This window comes from Hippichthys cyanospilos, chromosome 17 (assembly GCF_059441005.1).
Source record: "Hippichthys cyanospilos isolate Australia breed blue-spotted pipefish chromosome 17, RoL_Hcya_1.0, whole genome shotgun sequence".
NCBI lineage: Eukaryota > Metazoa > Chordata > Actinopteri > Syngnathiformes > Syngnathidae > Hippichthys > Hippichthys cyanospilos.
In genome coordinates this window covers 10854735-10875500 of record NC_142385.1, presented here as the reverse complement: position 1 = coordinate 10875500, position 20766 = coordinate 10854735, and the positions used below count along the sequence as shown (strand labels likewise).

General features: G+C 39.3%; 3 protein-coding genes across 5 annotated transcripts in view; 1 reads left to right on the top strand and 2 right to left on the bottom strand.

Moving 5' to 3' along the window:
• Window positions 1-14620, bottom strand: part of itga3b (integrin, alpha 3b) — a 47358-nt gene extending 32738 nt beyond the window's left edge. Inside the window, exons 1-3 of one of the 3 annotated variants that reach the window (XM_088439683.1) lie at window positions 14465-14620; window positions 14179-14350; window positions 6856-6960 (exon numbers count right to left, since the gene is read on the bottom strand). Coding sequence is in view for 1 of the 3 variants with exons in the window: in XM_088439682.1 (XP_088295808.1) it covers window positions 14141-14142 (2 nt within the window). In the remaining 2 variants the exon portion in view is untranslated. Of the gene's footprint in view, window positions 1-6855; window positions 6961-7681; window positions 7781-14140; window positions 14351-14464 lie in introns of those variants that run through there. The other 2 variants (XM_088439682.1, XM_088439684.1) reach the window with 2 other exon arrangements.
• Window positions 10298-12170, top strand: dlx3b (distal-less homeobox 3b). Its single transcript, XM_088439151.1, has 3 exons — window positions 10298-10777; window positions 11081-11265; window positions 11358-12170. Exons 1-3 carry the CDS (start codon window positions 10429-10431, stop codon window positions 11673-11675), a joined length of 852 nt encoding a protein of 283 aa, XP_088295277.1. The 5' UTR covers window positions 10298-10428; the 3' UTR covers window positions 11676-12170.
• A 2828-nt stretch (window positions 14621-17448) lies between the features above and the next one.
• On the bottom strand, window positions 17449-20500 carry dlx4b (distal-less homeobox 4b). Its single transcript, XM_088439193.1, has 3 exons — window positions 19874-20500; window positions 18859-19055; window positions 17449-18104 (listed from the first exon to the last, which is right to left on the bottom strand). The coding sequence occupies exons 1-3, from the start codon at window positions 20202-20204 to the stop codon at window positions 17847-17849; spliced, it is 786 nt and encodes a 261-aa protein (XP_088295319.1). The 5' UTR covers window positions 20205-20500; the 3' UTR covers window positions 17449-17846.
• Window positions 20501-20766: the final 266 nt, after the last annotated feature.

Here is a 20766-nt window from a genome sequence, read left to right as displayed (position 1 = left end):
ATTTGTTTTATATTGGTCCATAAAAAACAAGCAACCTAAAGTGTCTTCTTTTGGATCATAGAAGAAATTTGTGATAAAAATAATTATTATTATTAATATTTTTTCCCCCAAAAAATGATATAAAGTGTCAGACCTGTTCTCAGATAGAAATAATTATAAATAAATATTTCTCCACTGAAATTCATTCAACATAAAGCGTTCTGTTTTGGGATTACAGTAAAGATCTTTTCACAAAAATAAATCATTAACTTAATTATGAATATTTGTCCCCCAAAAAATAATCAACATCATGGGACAGACCTGTTCTCGAAATGAAATACTTATGAATAAATATTTGTCCACTGAATTAAAATATTTCACTTTTGGGATCATAGTAGGGATGTGTTCACAAAAAGGAATCATTAACTTGACAGGTAACGAGCGGTGGCACTTGACAAGTTGTGTCCAACCATTCTAGTATTGAGGAGAATCTGGATTTTTACAATAATAAAAATGTGACCCCAAAGGATATCAGAACTATCAGCGCTTTAAAATAGTAACTGTTAGCAATAAAAACGTATCTGATTATGTCTTTTCTTTCATATTCAATTTTTGTAATTTAAATATATCGTTAAATACACGGCACTTGAGCAACACTATTGGAATGTTTTTGTTCGGTCCGGTTTGCCCTATTTGCTAAACTCTCGGATTGGTGTAACAAGCATGAACCAGAGATTTGTGTCATCACTATTTCCCGCCAAAGACGCAGATACAGGCAGAAGTTCTTTCTGATTGACCAGAATTTGGTGACACTGCCATGTGGATGGAGTTGTGTTTGTTTTTTTTTTTGTTGCAAACTAAGGTTGTTTTTTTTAGACATTATCCACCAAATGATTTTTTCTTTATACACAAAGAGGGCAGGATTATTCGAGTTTAAAAAACTCCCTGTTTTTTTCCTGTGGAAAACTGGATGCACGGTTCCCTCGCTAAACCCAACATAATCTTGCCGACAGACTTGATAAATGGCACTTGGGCAGTAAACACAACATCACCTTGCCCCCACATTGCTTGTGTATCCTCCCATGGTAAAGTGAGTTTACATGATTTACAATGCTGCTCTGTGAAACCCCCTTTGTCTGCTGCTAGGATCCCACTCATCCTTCAGACCTTTATTTCCTTTCGTCTTTGGAGCAGCTGCTGCGCTGATCCGCATGGTGCCATTTTGTTTATGAGTGGATGTGCATGTCGTCCAAATAAATGTGCTGGTGTAAAAGGATGGGCTCGGAATGGACACAGATGTGTAGCAGACTACGATGATGTTTTGGGGCGATGCTTCCGATTTCATATATATATATATATATATATATATATATATATATATATATATATATATATATATATATATATATATATATATATATATATATATATATATATATATATATATATATATATAATACATACATATATATATATATATGTATATATATATATATATATATATATATATATATATATATATATATATATATATATATATATATATATGTATATATTATATATATATATATATATATATATATATATATATATATATATATATATATATATATATATATATATATATATATATATATATATATGTATTAGGGCAGTCAAGGCATTTACTTTGGGGTTTAATTCAAAATTTTCAAAACTGTCAAAAAAAAAAAATGATCTCAGTTTTGGTTCTGTTTATTTCCTGTGGCAGTTAAACTCTGCAAACGTTGCAACCAAACTTAGAGGAGCATCACTGACAAAAAAAAAAAAAAAAGACCGAAATGGTCATTTACGCCATTTTACCCCTAAAAAGTTGCTCAATGACTCATTGGAAAAAGAAATAGGTGTATAACTTTGGCGTTCCTTTTCAGTCACCGAATTTGTTAACACCTGAAAAGAGGAAGTCAACCCTAAAATATTACCTTAATATTACGTTTACTGATTTACTGATTACTGATTAATATTACGTTTACGTTAATATTAAGTAAGAAGCAAAAATTCTCCCATTTTTAAATCCGAATGCAGTCATTTTTTAATGACATCACAGCTGCTCAGCTAATGACCAATCACGACTCAGCTCATGAATGTCACATGACCTAACTCAAAAAGGAGGTGAGCTGTGATAGTTTTTTTTTTTTTTTTTTAGCCATAGGACTAGAGTTTGTACAACAAGCTCTCACAAAATTAAAACATGCGATTTGTCGTCCCTGCAAAGCATGCGATCTATTTCTTAAAAAATACTTTACGATTTATTTTTGGGGGTTGTCGGCTCTTGAGCGAATGAGCTGCCTGAAAGTAAAACCCACTTCTGACCCTCATGAGAATAAAAAAACCTTACCACACCAAAACAAACCTTACCATCCCAAATATTGTAACGTATGGGCACAAATGCATTGGAATGCTTTTATTTTGACGTTGACCCCGAAAGTATGTCGCAACGACGGGGAACTTTTTCTATTGCACAAACGGTTCCTTGCTCCAGAAGCGAGTCGCGACACTTGGAGTAAACAACGCCGCATGCTTACGAAATCACATTCAATCGCCAATTGAGGGCACGACAAAATGACTTAATTATGCTGACATTTTATCGTACGGCGCCAGTTGCCGGCGCTTAGCACAGCATCCAGCACAAATTAGCCGGTGGCTAGCAGCACCCGAGTGCTCCCAAGATCAGTCAAATTACTTTTCTGAAGTAGTTTAATAGACCTGAATCAAAGCTGGACACGTTAATGCTGACATTGTGACTCGGTTGCCGTTGCTACCGATCACTTTTGAAAATAACAGCCTGAGTTAAGCGTGTTTTCTGTGGGTTTGATGTCACTTGCCTCATTGAAAAAAAAATATGGGGAGAGTGCTGTCTATAATATCAGTTTGTTTAAAAAATATATCAAATTTGTTCAATCATTAGTAGGTGGAAATTTGTTTGGTCTTCTGTGTTTATTGTTGCTTTTCACCACACAGATAAACAAAAAGTTATTTGAATACCAAAATCGAATGAAATAGAGGATGAATTTATTACTTTCCGATCACCTCTGTGGTGGAATTTTGGTTTTCTAGTTGAATAAATAAATGGTAATATATTAGCTGCATGTGTTTTATTAAACTTAAATCTTCTGCAGCTGAAAAATTGGCTCATAGCAAAAGTGCCTCTCCTGTTTATGTTTACATTTTCATTCTAGCTTGTTAATTTTCTTGCAGTCTACTCAATTAAAAAAAAAAAAGCTTTGAAAGTTACAAAATATATACAGTACCTGGCATTAGTTTATATTACAAATTTTGCCAAAATCTCGTTTCATTCTCCAGAACTCAATCTCAAGGATTTTATGTCTCATTCCATCCCTACTGTGATGTCATTTTCAGGTGACAGCCAGGAACAAAATGGCTGCCCCCCCCGAGTTGGATAAAAATAAGTAAAATTGACTCCTTAATTCTTAGTCCACAAATACAACATTAATCATCAGACAAGTAGAACGTATTATTTTAAATAAAACTTCGGAGCATTGACTCCCCTTTTTAAATATATATATATATATAAAAAAAAAAACATATCCCTTCCTCCATATGGTGTGCTTCCCCTTAGCAGAGAGTGTGTGGCGGAAAAAAAAAAAAAAGAACTCGGCCTTTTGTTACCTTCTTATGACAAGTGGAGCAGAGTGAGAAAGAGCGAGAGATGCGACATACGCACACATTTTCCACTCAATTGAATAGTCTGCTCAGATCATTAAAGGTCCATTCATTAGTGAGGGACACTGGCAGGGGCTTAGCCGCAAGGCAAATACTGAGGGGCCTATCTTGGGGTGGTGGGGGGGCACTGTGGGTGGTAGTGGTCTCTAAATATCAACCTGTGGTCTTGTTGTTAACAATCAACTTATTACATTTTTTTTTGATCGTCTTACTCAGTATTTCTCAAATATTGATCGATCGGAGCTAAAGTTTTTTTTTAAACAGGCTTTTCTTTTTATAAAAGGGTAATAATGCAATTATACTAAATTCTTGGATCAAATATTGATTTTTTTTTTCCTGTGAACAGTGTCTGTACTAGACCAAAAAATTTCATTAGTCCTCATGGGTGGGTTTCATCTTGGACAAGCACTTGAAGGCATCATCACCTAGCTAAACAGACAGTGTGAAGCTGAAAAAGAATGCGCTCACGGGTGCTAACATTTAAATGCAAAATGCGCATTGAGTGGCATTTCTGCACACACTTTGCTTCATTTCAAAATTGTATGTTTCCAAAATGGAGATGACAAAGCAAGTGGGGGGGGAGGAAAAAGTCGGGGGCGCGGAACGGGAACTCCCAAAATGGGCCAAGCTCAGGCATGCCTGGATAGATTGGTAGGTTTGACGCTGTGTCAACAAGCCCACAAAATGATGAGGTGGATGTGTCACTTGAGTAAAAAAATAAAATAAAATAAAATCTATAAACATTTCATCATGCCTAATACTAATCAGCTGCCGTGTAAAACTGCTGCCGGCACATTGGGAATTCAATTTCCCATTAAATATGGATTTTACAGTACCAATATTTCTAACAAGAACGAGAAATGTCTTGTTTACTGAAGCCGCACCTCTCACCGTGTGACTGCCTTGCTCCTTCCATGATTTCGTTCAATGTCGGACGACCACGAAACTTCCATACATCAACATCTGGACCACTTATGCTCACAAGGATTGCTGGGCGCAGGAGCCTGCCCCAAAGGAGTGAAAAACAAAGCCAAAACTGGGGTTTTACTGACTTTAAAATGCAAAACAGACTCAAGATACCGCATGTTTCTCCTATCAAATTGGTCACCACAAAAACCTTTGCCCGGTCGGCCAAACATACTATCGCGCCAATTGGACATTTTCCACAGTAAAGTGTTGTTACTAAAAAATAAAACGTTGCTTGGTGCAAAATCTCTCCTCCTCAACTCTGAAACCAAAAAGGAAATAAAAGCTGCGGCAAGAGTCGGGGTGTATTTACTCTTGCATGTGTGATATAAGGACTTACTTTTGTCATTAGCACTCTCACAAGTTATGTTTCCCTACCCGGGTGGCGGGACTGAGAGCACAGAATAAGCAAGGAATGTTTAGAAATGCATCAGTGAAGGGAAATAACACTAGGGTGAGAAATCAAGATTGTAACGTGGTTAAAATCTCCAAAGAGTTGAATTGCCATGATACAACCCCTTCAAAATGTGCCAATAACAATTACTTTCATATACTCCATGATCTTTAGTTTCCACAGTAATCCATTACAGAGGGTTAACACTTTTACCAGCTTTTGTCAATTAATAGCTTGAAGTATGTTTGCTGAAACATTGAACTTCTGCTTTTAATACTGGTCTTTATGATGGGAAGTTTTTACTGGATAGTCAACATTGTTGTCAAGATGTTCCCAAGTCACACGGGAGCAGCTTCATCTTGTCCCGAGTCAAAACATGTTCATTTTCAGGGTGGGGTTTCCTGCCTGAACCTCGGGAGGGACACATTCACTTTATTTACTACGATAATCCCCAAACGGGATGGTAACAAGGGTTGAGGGGTCAGGATGAACTTGGGAACGATGGTTTGGAATTTGTGGACGCAAAGAGATATTTCGTGAGGCATTCCCTTGCTTTTGCCGCAGCTTGATTCTCAGCAAGAGGCCTCTTCACTGAATACGCACGTTGAGTGGCGGGCGCACAAAGACGGAGTAATCAAAGACGTCCCTTCGGTCTTTTGATCAGCCCCAGTGAACGGCTGTTTATGCAGGCCACTCCCACTTGGCAAAGTGGGGCGCAGAATAGAAGCATTCTTCTGCTTATTTTGGAAATTTAGCATCAATTTTTTGGAAATTTAGCATGGAACTTTTTAAAAAAAAAAATATATATTATACCGTGGCCTTGCTACATCGAGATCCGGTAATTGCAGCTTCACTCCATCGCAGAATGCTGTCACCTGTGATAATATGCTGAAATGTTGCTTTTGATTGATCCAACACCTTGTGACTTTGGATAACATGCTAGCTAGTCTTAGCTCTTGTCTTTAGCATGTGATATAGTGCTGCCTTGTATGCGTTTAGCTCGTCAGCATTTTCTTTTCTGCCAGGTTTTTCCCTCTGGTATATGTTAGCATATGCAAACGTTTTGCATTGATAAGAACTCATTTGTATCTGATTAATGTTTTGCATTGAAATGAATAGCATTCGCAATCCAAATATATGATTGACTTAATCGATGTGATTGAATTTGGCACGTAAACCCCTCCACCATTGTAAGGTGACGGCTCGAATACAACGACTTGGTAGAGCACTTCGAAAGCATACAGTTTAGATGAACCCTTTTTACCATTATGATCAAATTATTTTTTTTATTTTTTGAACGATGACATGTTTTTCAACAAAAACCCAATTCTAGCCTGATTCATAACTCAGTGGTGAAATGCTAAGAAATTTACAGATTTGGAGTGCGACTCTCAGCCTTAATCTTTATCATTATGATTGAAATGCAGTCATAAACGACATTATAGTTGAATATGACTGAATTCGCCTGTGCTGAAAGATGTTTGAACATGCCTCGAAGAATCGTGACGTAGATCCAGATGGACCGAATCACTCAGTGTGCTCTTAAAGGCTAAAGTTGAAAACTTATGATCACAGAAGACTGGAAGTGGCCCAGTGGGGGAGCATTAAGCAGTAGAACCATTGAGGATATGTTTATGTCATACCCATGTAGGTGTATGTAAGCACGTGTGTGTATGTTTGGACAGGGTATGCCCTTTAACATGTGGATACATCTGTCTTCCATTATTTTTTTATTTTTTTGGACTGTGTTGGCCAGCTGCTGGGCCCCGCGGGAACACTCAACAAAGTCTTACCTGGACTCTTGCCTCTCATCTGTAATACACTCGCCTCCACAGAGAACTGTCCTCGGTGTAAAGAGACCGGTGTCCCACAAGCAACTGCAGTGATTTAGGACATTGCTTGGATGCAGGAAAAAAAAAAAAAAAACATGTTACAATTAGCCTTCACAGCTATCGTATTTCGTGCATTGGTTTGAATGTTAATGAATAGATGTGCAATTAGTGTGATTTAGAATGAATTCAGTCAACAGCTTCATGTGTTTTTTTTAGCTTAAAATGTTGAAGATATCGGCACTTTTGTGTAAATTTAGCAGCTCAATTTACGTGTTACTATTTATTGATTTAATTTGTTTTTCAGCATCAAACGGTTTTGTTCGTCGAATATATTTCTGCGGTATTTTAGCCAATGGGTGGCACATTCCGGGTAGTGTTGCAACTAAGTGGTTGTGCCATTTTGAACTTTTGACATATTGTCACCATCCGGGTGAAATTTCAGCTCCCCGGTGCCTTCGTTCAAAGCTTTTCTTTGAGGTAAAATGTCTTTGATGTTAAGATCAAACAAATCCTCTAGTTTTTCAATGTTCTCTTCCTGTAAGCGCTTAAATATTTTTGTCCATAAAGTTTGGTTCACATAGTGGAAAAAAAAAAAAAAACTATGCTTATGGACCCCCGCGCAAAAAAAAAAAGAAAAAAATCTGTTTAGAATGTTTATTTTGACTCACTGCCATCTTTGCGTTTATCTAAGGTCAAAATCAATGGCAAGGGGGTGGTAAAAAAAAAGTGTTGGGGGGGGGGGGGTGGCAATTGGCAGTAAACAAGTACTTGTAGCTCTCCCACTCACCCCAGAGCCTGACTCCCATTCAATCAGATCAGCCCAAAGTAGCCCGTGGCGCTTCATTATGGAGACTCGCTTGAAGTTTTCAAAGGCCGATGAAAATTGCTTTGCCGATTGCAGGGGGGCCTATAGGAAGCAATTGTATGGCCGTCATCCCCTCGTAATTACAACATGTAAACATCCGCTGCAGTGGGATTATATTGTGCACAGTATATATATATTAAGGCTGGCCTCAAATTACGTCATTATTGCCATATAAAGTATGGAGGAGTTTATTTACTCCATGGCATTAAGTATCACCATTTTTTTGGGGGGGGGCGGGGCATATAGGATGTATAATATGTGATTTTCTCTTTGTTGGTCTTTCAATAAAAAGTCAGGTGTTCTTCTGTAATTCTCTAAAGGGTATAGTAAAACCTAGTGCAATATTCTTACCTGCAGGCAGTGCAATACAGTGCAGGACAGACTGAAGGACACGCAATAGGAAGTGGAATGCAGAAGCTGGTATTTTCAAATAAAACGACAACAAAGAAACAGGGGGAGAGACAGAGAACAAGAGAAGATAGATTTTGTTCCCAAGTGGAATTTTTTGATAACTTTTTATCGTTCAAGGTCCTGTGAAAATGATTGGACTGTGTCTGTTTCATTGGAAAAGAATAGGGAGCTCTTGGGAGTGAAAATTGTTGACTTTTGGGGAAAGGTTCATTTTTGGAAAATACTAGCCCCCATGGTGTGGATTTTTGGAATATGTTGAAATTGAAATGATGTGAATCAGATGAGAAAAAAAAGAGGGAGGAATTAAACAGCATACAACCTTAAGTAAACTGATCTTTTTGTCCAAGGCTGAATCCAGGCCAGCAGTGCTACTTAAAACTACTGTGTTAGCAAAGTACCTAACAATGTTCTCTGCAGCCTTCTCAAGTTACCCAGATGCCGAATTTTGATTGGTTGGCTAACTGATAAAGAATATAGGACTCATTTAGGCTATACGGGACTTTTTACTCCGCACACACAAGGACATAATTAGATATGTGATCATATATACGTTTGGGGAATATATATACGCTTCTCATGGTTGGAGGCCAGCCAAAAAAAAAATAAAAAATCGGAATTGAATTGTGTGGAATACTCCAATGCCAAACCTCGTGTAATCTCACACCGTGGGAGCAAAGTCTACTTTAACTAATAAAATAAGAATGAACTATTAAACAACCATGCACTGTCAAATGAAAATGTGATTGTTTTAAGGGTAAGTTACATTTCAGCAGAGCTACAGAAAATAAACACAATTGCGTTTATCTGCTAAGTGCAAGCATATTTGGGCCATTTGCACCATCTACTGGACGCCTGCGAATGTGCATACAAGAAAATATAATTTAAATATTTTGTGACGAAGATCCGCCACCTCACGGTGCGTATTATTTTTAAAAGATCTTCTTCAAAGTGCATTTTCTCTTAATTACTCGCTTGCAAGGCTTCGCAGAATATTCAGTTCCACTGATCTTAAAATGTCAACAGCAGGTTACAACAGAAATACAGAAAGAAGGAAAAAGTTGCAGAAAAGCAACGTCCTGAGTATCTCTATTAAAATACATAGCAAAAATGGGCAGGAGAGGGACCGTTTTGATTTTGACAACTTTGACAGCTATGAAATAAAAATGCAGAGTCGCACTGAGCTAGTTGACCGAAAGAGGGCGTCAAAGTATCAGGAACGAGAGTTGACGATGCAACACAAAGTTTGTTTTGCTGTGTGTAGGGAAACGTACCACTACATAATGAAATAGATTACGCTAAAATATGTAACGTAATTTGCATTTTTAATCATCGTTTGTCTAATTTACATAGAACAAAGTAATAAAAAAAGTATCACGTTCAGCAGGGGGCGCTTTAAGTAAATTTCATTCTAAAGCCCAAAAAACAAAAACTAAAAAGATTTAGAATTTAAGGTTAAATATTATTGGTCAAATTCCATCAACGTTATATAATCCATCGATCTTTTTTTATTATTATCTACACGCCCATTCCCCCACCCACGAGCCAGAAAAAAAACGCAAAGGAATTCTCCCTGGGGGCTGCATCAGCTGAAGCAAACTTTTTTTTAACCTATCGTTCCTATCTCGCTTTTTTCTCACCCCGACAGTCGACTCCTGGATTTCAACTTTTGAATGACAATGGCAAGCAGCGGGGAGCCTTTTCATTTTAATGGGAAAAAAGTGTGATCTCCAGGCAAAACACTGCATAAAAACATTGAGGAGACGGTCTGGCGATGGGATTAGTGTGTTAAATAAAAACAAAACCAGAAAAAAAGGTAGCAGCTCCGGGCTACTATTATGTACCGGAAAACTGCGAAAATTAAATACACTATTAGAGAAGTTGTGGGCTAATATTCTTGGATGACGTTCCTTATGAGCCCGAGTGTTGTGTTTTCTCACCGCGAACAGGTAAATGCCAATGCGTCATTAAAAAGTCTAATAAAAAGTCAAGGAGGATTGCGTGCGGGCGCGCAAGGGTGGGGAGGAAGGGGGGGGGGGGGTGCACCGCAGCCAATGGGAGCGCAGCATCCCGCCCATTTCTCTATAACTTCAAGTCACAGCCGCCCAGTCATGCCACAAAGTTCTAGCAGCTGGAAGACTTTAAGTGGACTCCCCCCCTCCCTCGAAAGAATAAGAACCTTCTTTCCATCCACGCGTGGATTTACCCCATGCGAGGCAGCCCCCCACCCGCCCCTTTGCCTCGCAGCCCCCCCAAAAAGCATGAGTAGCGAGCAGCTCTACGAGAAGAAAATCGCCGGTATTCTAAGCGAGCTCCCGGGATCTATGAGCTCCCACCCGACCTCCAAGGACTCCCCGACTCTTCCCGAGTCCTCCGTGACGGACATGGGCTACTACAGCGCGGCGCAGTCGGCCCATCACGAATTCTACCAGGGCCAAGCGTACGGACAGCCCATCAATTCTTACCACCATCACCACCAGTTTAACCTGAACGGAATGGGAGCCGCCGGGGTGTATGCGGCCACCAAATCAGAGTACCCCTACCCCAATGGCTACAGACAGTACGGACATTACAACAGAGATCACCTGCAGGCGTCACCTCCAGGCTCGGGTAAGAGCAAAATATATCGCTGTGAGATTTTTGCGAAATATATCGCACAAAATAAAAAAAATAGAATAAACGTCATCCTGAATATGCGCCATTCGAAGGAAGCCACTGTTTTTGCATTGTCTTTTATATAGTGTATATATTCAACAATTTAACAGTACATGAGGTTTAACTACTAAATGTCAAAAATGCATGCTTAGTGATGTAAATTTTTCTTTGCAAAGTGTTTGTTTTAATTGTTGTTTACACTTGTCGCAATGCGCACCCCCATATGATGATCAAAAGAATCTTATTCTTGATTCGTAGTAAAAGAAGAACCAGAGCCCGAGGTCCGCATGGTGAACGGCAAACCGAAAAAAATCCGCAAGCCCCGAACCATCTATTCCAGCTATCAGCTGGCTGCTTTGCAGAGGCGCTTCCAAAAGGCTCAGTATCTCGCTCTGCCCGAGAGAGCCGAACTCGCGGCCCAACTGGGCCTGACCCAAACACAGGTACGAGACATGAAAAAAAAAATCCCCTTGGATCTTAAACGATCCGCTTGTGCGAAAATTCTTATATTAAAAGTCCGATGTTTCCTCCCCAGGTGAAGATCTGGTTCCAGAACCGAAGATCCAAGTTCAAGAAGTTGTACAAGAACGGCGAAATGCCACTGGAGCACAGCCCGAACGCCAGCGACTCCATGGCGTGCAACTCGCCGCCCTCCCCCGCCGCGTGGGACAACGGCACCCCCCAAAACACCCCCCTCAGCAGACCGCAGGTGCCGCAGCCGGCCCACAACAGCTCGTCGCCGCCTTACATGGACGATTACAGCAACCACTGGTACCAGCAGGGATCCCACCTACAGCATCCGGGTACCGTGCACCACCCGGTCCCGCCGCAGAGCGTGGGAGCTGTTTATTAAGGCTGACTGCAAGCTTTACTTTTTTTTTTCTTCTTTCTTTTTTTTTTCAACGAGGTCTCCCCAAAAAAGACGTTTGGACCGGGAACAAACCTGAAGACATGATCCGGTTCTAGTTCCATTCACAAAGGGATTTGTGATTGTAATGGCGTATTTAAAGCACACCTGACGTGTTGTTGTTTTTTTTTTTTAATTTATCCTCTCCGCTTCATTCTCTTTTTGTAAAAAGATATGCAACGTCATTTTTGTTCAAAAGTACCCGCGCAATATGGCAGAAAATAATTCCGAGCGTCTCGTTAATTAAACTCAGGTCATATTTATAAGCATTTGTACAAAGCGTCGAAGGCTGTAAATAGGTGTTTATATAGAACCACTATTATGATCATATTTGTTTGAACGACTCGATTGTGGTTCTCTATGCAGAAGTCATTTTATATTTCTCATGTCATTAGCTCACTCGTTGCCTTGTTGTCCTTTGAATAAAGGTGTTAATTTGCACGTTGTGTGTCCAGCCCCTTTATAAACGCTGGTTTCTTCCAAATGACAAGAATTTATTAACGTGGTTGGATAGGATTTCTGTTTTTTTTTAAAGAAAATATATTCATCATATTTCCGTTATTTTCAGTAGGAAATCATCACTATTCGATATTACTAACTTCCGCAGGTTTAGAGTTGTCCAGTGAGCGCCTGCTCAATAATACTCACATACCAGAAGCAGATTTAGCAAATTATTTTGGGTTTGATTTCTATAGTTGTTCTATTTGCTAGCGTAATTATATAACACGGATGAAGTCAAATTCGTTTGCTGTATTATGTATTTATTTTTAATTAGTTTCCTGGTATGGTCAACCCGAACTGGTTGTTGACAGCTAAACAATGTTGTTGACGTCAGAAAAAAAAGGCAAGCTAAAAAACAAGTTTAGCAGATGAGGCGTGGATTTTGGCTGCGTTGATGTGCAGTAGGAGGCGACGCAACTGCAGACAAGCTGGAGTCAAGCGGTTTTATTGCGTCTCCCTTCGGCTTTCCGAGCGCGTGCGTGCATGCGGGGGGTTTGGCTGGAGGGGAGGTTGGGGGGGGGGGGGGGGTGGGGGGGGCAACTTTTTCACACTGGACGAGCCCACCAACAGGTAAATGATTAATAAAATTGAGATATAGTGGAGAAAAAAAAATAGCCAAGTAATACTGTAAAAAAAATAAAATAAAAACAGGGCCACCAACCAGAAGTTTGTTATTATGATTAAAAGAAAAATAACCTGAGATCTTTATCCCAAACGATGAATTCTTAAAGCTACTGTTTCATGAACGATTTCAATTAAAATACATATTTCAGTTAGAAGCAGGATATACAGCACACAGCAAGGGAGTCAGTTAAAATTTGGTGGCTGTGTCTGCCTTTAGGATGAAAATTAAAAAAAAGAAAAAAAGACCAGTGTGGGGTCTATAAGTATTTTTCCTATTTTCCAAAAACATTGACATATTACTAATAATTAGTGTAATTACTGGCATAATTTAAAATAAAGCTGATTTTGAAATAAAAAAAACACGTACATATATATATATATATATATATATATATATATATATATATATATATATATATATATATATATATATATATATATATAGTCACATCATTTCAAGTAAAAGCCATATTTAATATTGTTAATACTGTTGATTTTATGACATATACTGTATATTAAAAAAAAAAAACTTAAGTAAGTTTATGGATAAAGATCCAACAAAAATACTATTTTTGGGTCTACAAATAATTTTTTTTTCAAATTTTCCAAAAACATTGAAATATTACTAATAGGCAATGATCAATTATTTTAGTGCCAATTTTTTAACTATAATCAAAACCTGTAATTTTATCATCTGATTTTTTTTAAAAGGACATATTAAAGTGACCCCAAACATTTTACCAATGTAAGCTGTGAGATATGTTAATCTAAAAATTTTACCCAAAAAAATCTGAGACCTATTTGAATGGTTGTCTATGTGTTATTATATAAAAGTGGGAATGTTCAATTGCATAGTTTAAAACAAAGGCAATGTTGCAAAAGGGCAAAATAAAGAGTGCAATGAAATGATTCCTTCGCATTGCTAATAAAATTGCCGTCACACACATTTTCCCACCAAATTCACCAGCAGTTGCCTTCAGTTTCTGTTATGTTGGCATGTTGCATTCGCTTTCACTAGCAGATGTGAATTATTTGTATTTCACTATCAATTAATTCTCATCAAGACGTCATGTGATCTCCCAGAGTTGTTCCCCACCCGCCTGCATGTGTGGTCCATCCCCCGCCCATCATCAGGAGAACCATTTGTGCTGAAGACAAACGCGTGAGAGTGTGTGGGCCCTCCGACGTTCACGTTATCTCGAAATATGAACGAGCGGAGGCGGCCATGACGGTGAACTATTGAACTTGAATGTGATCTTGCATGGCAAAAAAAAAAAAAAACCCACATGGCTGGAAATAGATGAGGTCCCAGTGAGGCCTTTACCACGGTGAGCAGTCAACATCAGCGCCGGTCTCTGGGGGGCAACAATGCAGGTTTAGGCATAGGTCAAGAGCTCCTCGGCAGGCCTACGCGACGATGGAAAGACTTCCAGCAGCTGTCCGGCCAGTGGACCGGGTCTGGACATGACTCGGGATCACTCGAATAGAGCGCTTTGCTGTAAACACAAGAATACACTGATGAGGGGACAGCTGTGGACTTGTGAACTCTGGCTGACCGTGGCCATATAGAGCAAACATCAGCTTGCATTTTTCATACGGATAATTCTCACCGGGTTGATTTTTGCATGGGCATCCTCAACAGATGCCCGAGCCACTGGCACAGGGACAACACGCAAACTGCACATAGAAAGGATCCCTACTGAGAATTATGAGGCAAATGTGCAAACCACTTAACTTACCCCAGCGCATAAAGTATATATTACGTTATAGAAAAGACAACATGTGATAAAGATTAACAAGCGTGTAAATGCTGCTATGTTATTTATGTCCATGTGGTGTCTGGCATGCAAATCCGTACAATATTGAGGTTTGTGTGTTTACTGGCTTTCCTCATATATAGGGAGACATTCTTCATATATATATATATATATATATATATATATATATATATATATATATATATATATATATATATAAAGCCTTGAACTGGTTGCCAGCCAATTGCAGGGCACACAGGGACGAACTACCATTTATGCAACCAATCACACTTAAGGACAGTTTAGTACATCCAATACACCTGCCAGGCATTTTTTGGAGGGTGTGTGTGTGTTGTGTGTGTGTGTGTGTGTGTGTGTGTGTGTGTGTGTGTGTGGCGGGTAGCTGGAATGCCCGGAGAGAACCCGGGCCGGCTCAAGAAGAACATGCAAACTCCACACAGGAAGGCCGGAGCCACTTGGATTTGGACTTTTAATTTTAGAGTCAAAATATGGTATTTGGTATATACCGTATGTAGGACACACCAACAATTTGGCGACGATGTAAAAACTACATTCTTCATATATTCTTGTGTTCATATCAGTGGATTATATATATTTGTTGCAGGTTATGTTGAGTGTGTTTCAGATTTCCCATCTGTATGTGGACAAGGATGGACTCGGACGTTGGTTCAGTCTGTTCACTTCTTTCATTGAAAATATTGCCGTAATATTCTCAGCTAACACAAGCTGTTGTTGGCTGCAACAGGCATTGGCTCGATTATGGAATATAGTCTGCTTGGGGAAGTAAACAGAATAAGAATTTCATGGTGTAGTATTACCGTGCATATGACAACAAATCTCTTGAATCTAAATATAGATTGAGCTATGGAGCAAGAACTTCGTAAGAGATCTATGACGACAGTAAACCATATGAATAAACTTCTTTTGGTGAAAACCTTGCATTTGGAGCTCAGTTAAATCGTTTTCATAATCCGGTGACGGAACATATAAAAAAATATCGATAAATCTAGTTTTGAATACAATTTGTTGTTTTTGCTGTGCATTTTTTGCAGCGTGTTACAGCTACGCTCACTGTTTTAGATGCTTTGAATGCTTGTAAGCTATACTTATCTTTGTGTTGGGTATCGTATGAATTACTCATAAGTTGATCCACATCATAGCGACTCCAATCCAATCCTTCCGGGAACAAAGAGCGAGTCTCCGTGGCATAAATCATTACATTGGAGGGTGAAGACTTGAGTTGGGGATGCAAAGTAGTGATTATGGTTTGAGGGAAGTCTCCAGAGATTGAGTATAAGTCAGCATAATGTCATCTGCTGGGATGTAAACACAATGGCGTGTTTGTGTGTCCTCCGCCGGCGAAGCTGACGCCTGCCAAACTTGATTCGCCCTTTAGATCTCGGGAAAACGTGTCCGGGGGAAGTCGAGTTAGTACTCGCTTGAGAGGAAATCAAATTGCTCACGTCACACAGTTCACGACCGTCGTCGCTGCAGAGGCCTGCTAGCATTCTTGATGAGATTTTGCTTCTTTTGGGGATTGCGCAATCAAAAGCGAACAGACCTTATAGCTGCTACATGGCTTTATTGTGAACCCTTTCAACTGTCCCTTCAACGCGCCTGCATCATAATTGCTTTGAAAGAATCGGCGGGCCAACTCCGCAAGCCATTATTGTAATCTGGAGATGTGAAATTGCCTATAATTTTCCCAGACGTCCAGTCACAATGCTCAACAAGGCGCGTAATCATCATCAATGAGGAAAGGCCTCGCGTATTGCAGTGCAAATACAAAGGGGGCTATAAAAGAGGGAACTTTTTGGGGGGGCTCCAAAGTGACTTCTTCGGCTCTTTCTCTACTGACTTGACTCAAATGAGGCAAAAATGGAGCGCCAAACAAGGTGAGGGCATCTTTCGAGAAATTTGGGTTGGATTTTAAGAGCAGTGCAGTATTGACTATGATGCTAGATTTGGAAGCAAGTGTTTATACTTTAATATCAGTTACTATTTGTTTATTGGCCCAAACAGCCAGAAAGTATGATGAATATAAACTGCTTTTGAAAGGATTGCATGGCACTATTTGGAATTAACATAATTACACGTTATATGAAAACATTCCAGCCAAACATCCACTATTTAGTGTAACACACTAGATTATAACAGGGATGTGGTTTAAATATGAGCCCATTTGAAAGGAAACTGAAGGAAAACGTTAAAATTTGCCCCTTTTAAAACCTGTTTTCCACAAAAACTGCAGTTTAATTTTAATATTGATACTATGATGTTATATATATATATATATATATATATATATATATATATATATATATATAGTGTTTATAAAGCGCCATTGTATAGTATATACACTGTGTAATAAAATAATAAAATACTGTATATTGATAATTAATACAGGATGTACTATACTGTATATATAAATATATGTCATGCACCTTTATATAGTATATACAATACACCCATACACAATGAACTTATATGCACATATATATACACACGCACATGTACACTAATTTACGGTTCTATCTATCTATCTATCTATATATATATATATATATATATATATATATATATATATATATATATATATATATATATATATTAGTGTACATATGGATATAACCTCAACTAAATCCTACACAATGTATATATAGCGTGTGTGTATGGATTTATACTCTATAGAAAAATATATTCCTGTATTTATATACATGTACAGAAATGCGCATATACGCATAATTTAGCAAGCATTAACTAACTAAAAGCAGTTCAAATAATGGGGGTAAAAAACTGGATTCATCACAAAACCATAGCAGCAATAACCAACTTTTATGTGTTCAATTCAAAACAGAGACAGTGTTTTATTCGCAGCCCAAACGGATGTGATAGGTTCCGTTCCATTGTCCCCTTGTTTGCGCATTTACAGCAGCCATCTCCGCCATAATTACCGAGTCACAACAAGGCTCATCCAACATCTGTTTGTTTGCTTAATACTCAGAGAATGTGTTCAATGGAAAACGTCTCTGTTAATAATCACGCACACGACGTGTTCAAAACGCCTCCAGACGTGGCGCACACTAAAAAGTCCTCTCCGGTGTCTTTCATTTAAAAAAAAATGTCCCGTCAAAAGATGCGCAAAATTAGCGCGTAATCCACAAGATTTGTTGAATAAATTCACGCTGCGGCGTTGGCAGTAAACACTCCATGGTCACATCATCTGATGCCGGGACATGGGCTCCTGGTGGGGGTGTTGGTTGGGGTACCAGTGGCCCAGGTTGTTCATATAATTGTTGGGGTACGCGGAGCCTCCCGCTTTATTGGCCTGCATGTCCCAGAATTGGGGCATCCCGTGAGGCGAGCATGGCGAGGCCGAGCTGGTGCTGCTCAGATGCTCGCCCTCGGGCCCGCTCCCGTGCTTCATGATTTTTTTGTACTTGGAGCGCTTGTTCTGAAACCAGATTTTCACCTGGATGGGAGAAAATAGAAACATTGCGAAATTTTGTCACGTCACCAGTTTAATTTGATGGATATGTTATGGAAATAATAACGTTTTTTTTCCTTACATTTTAAGGAATCGAGAGATCATCAAATTTCACTTTCACTACAAAAAGCATTATAAATTCATCCACAATTAAACCTGACCATTTTTTTACTGAGTGTGATTTTAAAATATCGCTCTTAACAATTAACCTCAATTATCTTTATTTACACAGGTAACATTGCTATGATTTACATTATTAGAAAATTACCATTTTAACAATAGGTTTTTCATTAAGAAATGAGTGGAACTTCCAAAAGAGTATATCATTATTAAAAACAGCTCTCAGTAAATCTTATGGTGTGAAAAACGTCTTCACGTTATTCCTCAAAAGGATCATTACGTTCTCATTACACTTTGCAGGCAATTGAGAAAAAATATAATTTGTCTAAAGATTTACAGCCTTCAAATTCTTACACATAGTCAAACTAAATGTTCACCTAATTAGTCAATGTCCAATTATCGCACCTAGAAAACAATCGAATAGCGGTATATTGACGGTTGTTAACGTAATTAGTGACGTAATTACAAAACACAACAATTATACCCCCCCCCCCCCCCCCCCCAATTATACGTCAACGTCAGGCTTTTTTTTTGTTAGCTGACAGGCAAGTGGATTTTGCGCAAACAAATTACAAAGCATCAAGAAGGAGCCAATGAGTGACGGTCTTCGGTCCAGCACCTGAGTCTGAGTGAGTCCCAGTTTGGCCGCCAGGTCCGCGCGCTCGGGCAGGGCCAGGTACTGGGTCTGCTGGAAGCGCTGGTGTAGAGCCTGCAGCTGCAGACTAGAGTAGATCGTGCGGGGCTTCCGGATCTTCTTCCCTTTGCCATTTAAACGGACGTCCCGGGTTTCATGCAGCGCGGTTGACTTGTCGTGATCTGGGAATACAAATAGTGAAAAATGAAACATGAACTACATTTTTATATGGTGCAGTGCAAAAAGTGAAATTGATTGGGCACTCCATCTATCTATCTATCTATCTATCTATCTATCTATCTATCTATCTATCTATCTATCTATCTATCTATCTATCTATCTATCTATCTATCTATCTATCTATCTATCTATCTATCTATCTATCTATCTAATTTTTCAAACAGTTAATAACAAAAGGGAAAATCACTGTTCCATTTGCTGTAAAACACGGGTGTCAAACTGGAGGTCCAGGTGCACGATTTTGGACCACAATATCATTTTGGTGGCCCACAGAAGAAGAGAATGTGCTTTATATTTTGCTCATTTTAGGTATTTTCAGATCTTCGTTTCCCCTAATACCGGAAAATAAAACAGAACTAAGTACATCAGATTTAATTTCTGTCTGGACAGAGATTTGGACGCAACTTGCATCAAAGGCATTATTATGTTGGCACTATATTTTTCCACTGCTTCCTTCAAAATGCATTACGATCGCAGAAAACGGCGTTCTTTCAAATTATGAGAGGTGAGTTTACTCCATAATTCCATGTGGACCATAACATAAAAACCAATTGGCGCAATACCATTGGATACTTATTTTTTCTAAAAAAAAAAGAATCATGCATGCACGCTCATTGAAAATTAAAAGGTGTAAAACAAGCTAATTTAGGCACCAAATGAGTTTGACAACCATGCTGCACAAATAAGGGCCTTGTTGCAATTTTATAGTCTCTAATATATACGCATATGAATTATTCAAATGAGTGCATTTTTTTCCTACCTGTGTGTTCTAATCGTCCGTGCAGGCTCAAAGTGTTGCTGGAGCCGCTGCTGTTATTGTGGTGCTGGTAGGACATGTAAGCAGACTGGGGTTGCGGATTCGAGGCTCCGGGGTAGGCGTAGCCCAAAGATCGGCCATAAGACGCGCTGACCGGGAAGGAGCCGTCGTGCTGCGAGTGGGTGGCAGCGTGGAAGCCGTGAACGGGGTAAATGTGAGGCAGCCCCGCGGAACGCTGCTGGTGAGCCGGGTGTCCGTGTCCAAACTCGAGAAAGGCCGATTTGGACGGGTCGGGGCCATTGAGAGGGTCAGGCATAAGAGCCATAGACATCATTAGAGCGTCCACACAGGGAAGAAGAAGATGGTTTCATGAGTTCTGAAAAGGAGAACCTGTACAAAATCCGCAGGAAAAAAGCGAGAAGATCCAAGTGCGCGCGTCCACAGCGCCACTGTTAAAAAAAAAATCCGGTAAAAGCAAAGAAAAATGCAAATTCGTTCTTTCCAGCTGACAATGTTCGTCAAACACCTCGTACGCGCAGAGCTTCAACACACTGCGTGTCTTCTGTCTCGCAAGCTCTCTCTCTCTTTCTTCTGATTGGCCTTCAGCCGCAAACTGTCACCGGAGCTGCTGGAAGCTCATTAACATGCGCAAAGATGCAACTCTGCACGGGCATGCATGGATGGAGGGACCTCCTTCGATACAATAGCAACGGATTAAATCGTGAACGTCATGTGATGACTGACACAAGTCTTGTTCGAGTCCACAATCACGTCCATAAAGCGCCCAGGGCGCACAACAAATATCATTAAGAGATTTCTTTATAGCCGATTCGGATTTTCGTCAAAAGAACTCGTGCTGAACAAAAATCGCTTTAAAATATTTACAAAATCAGTCA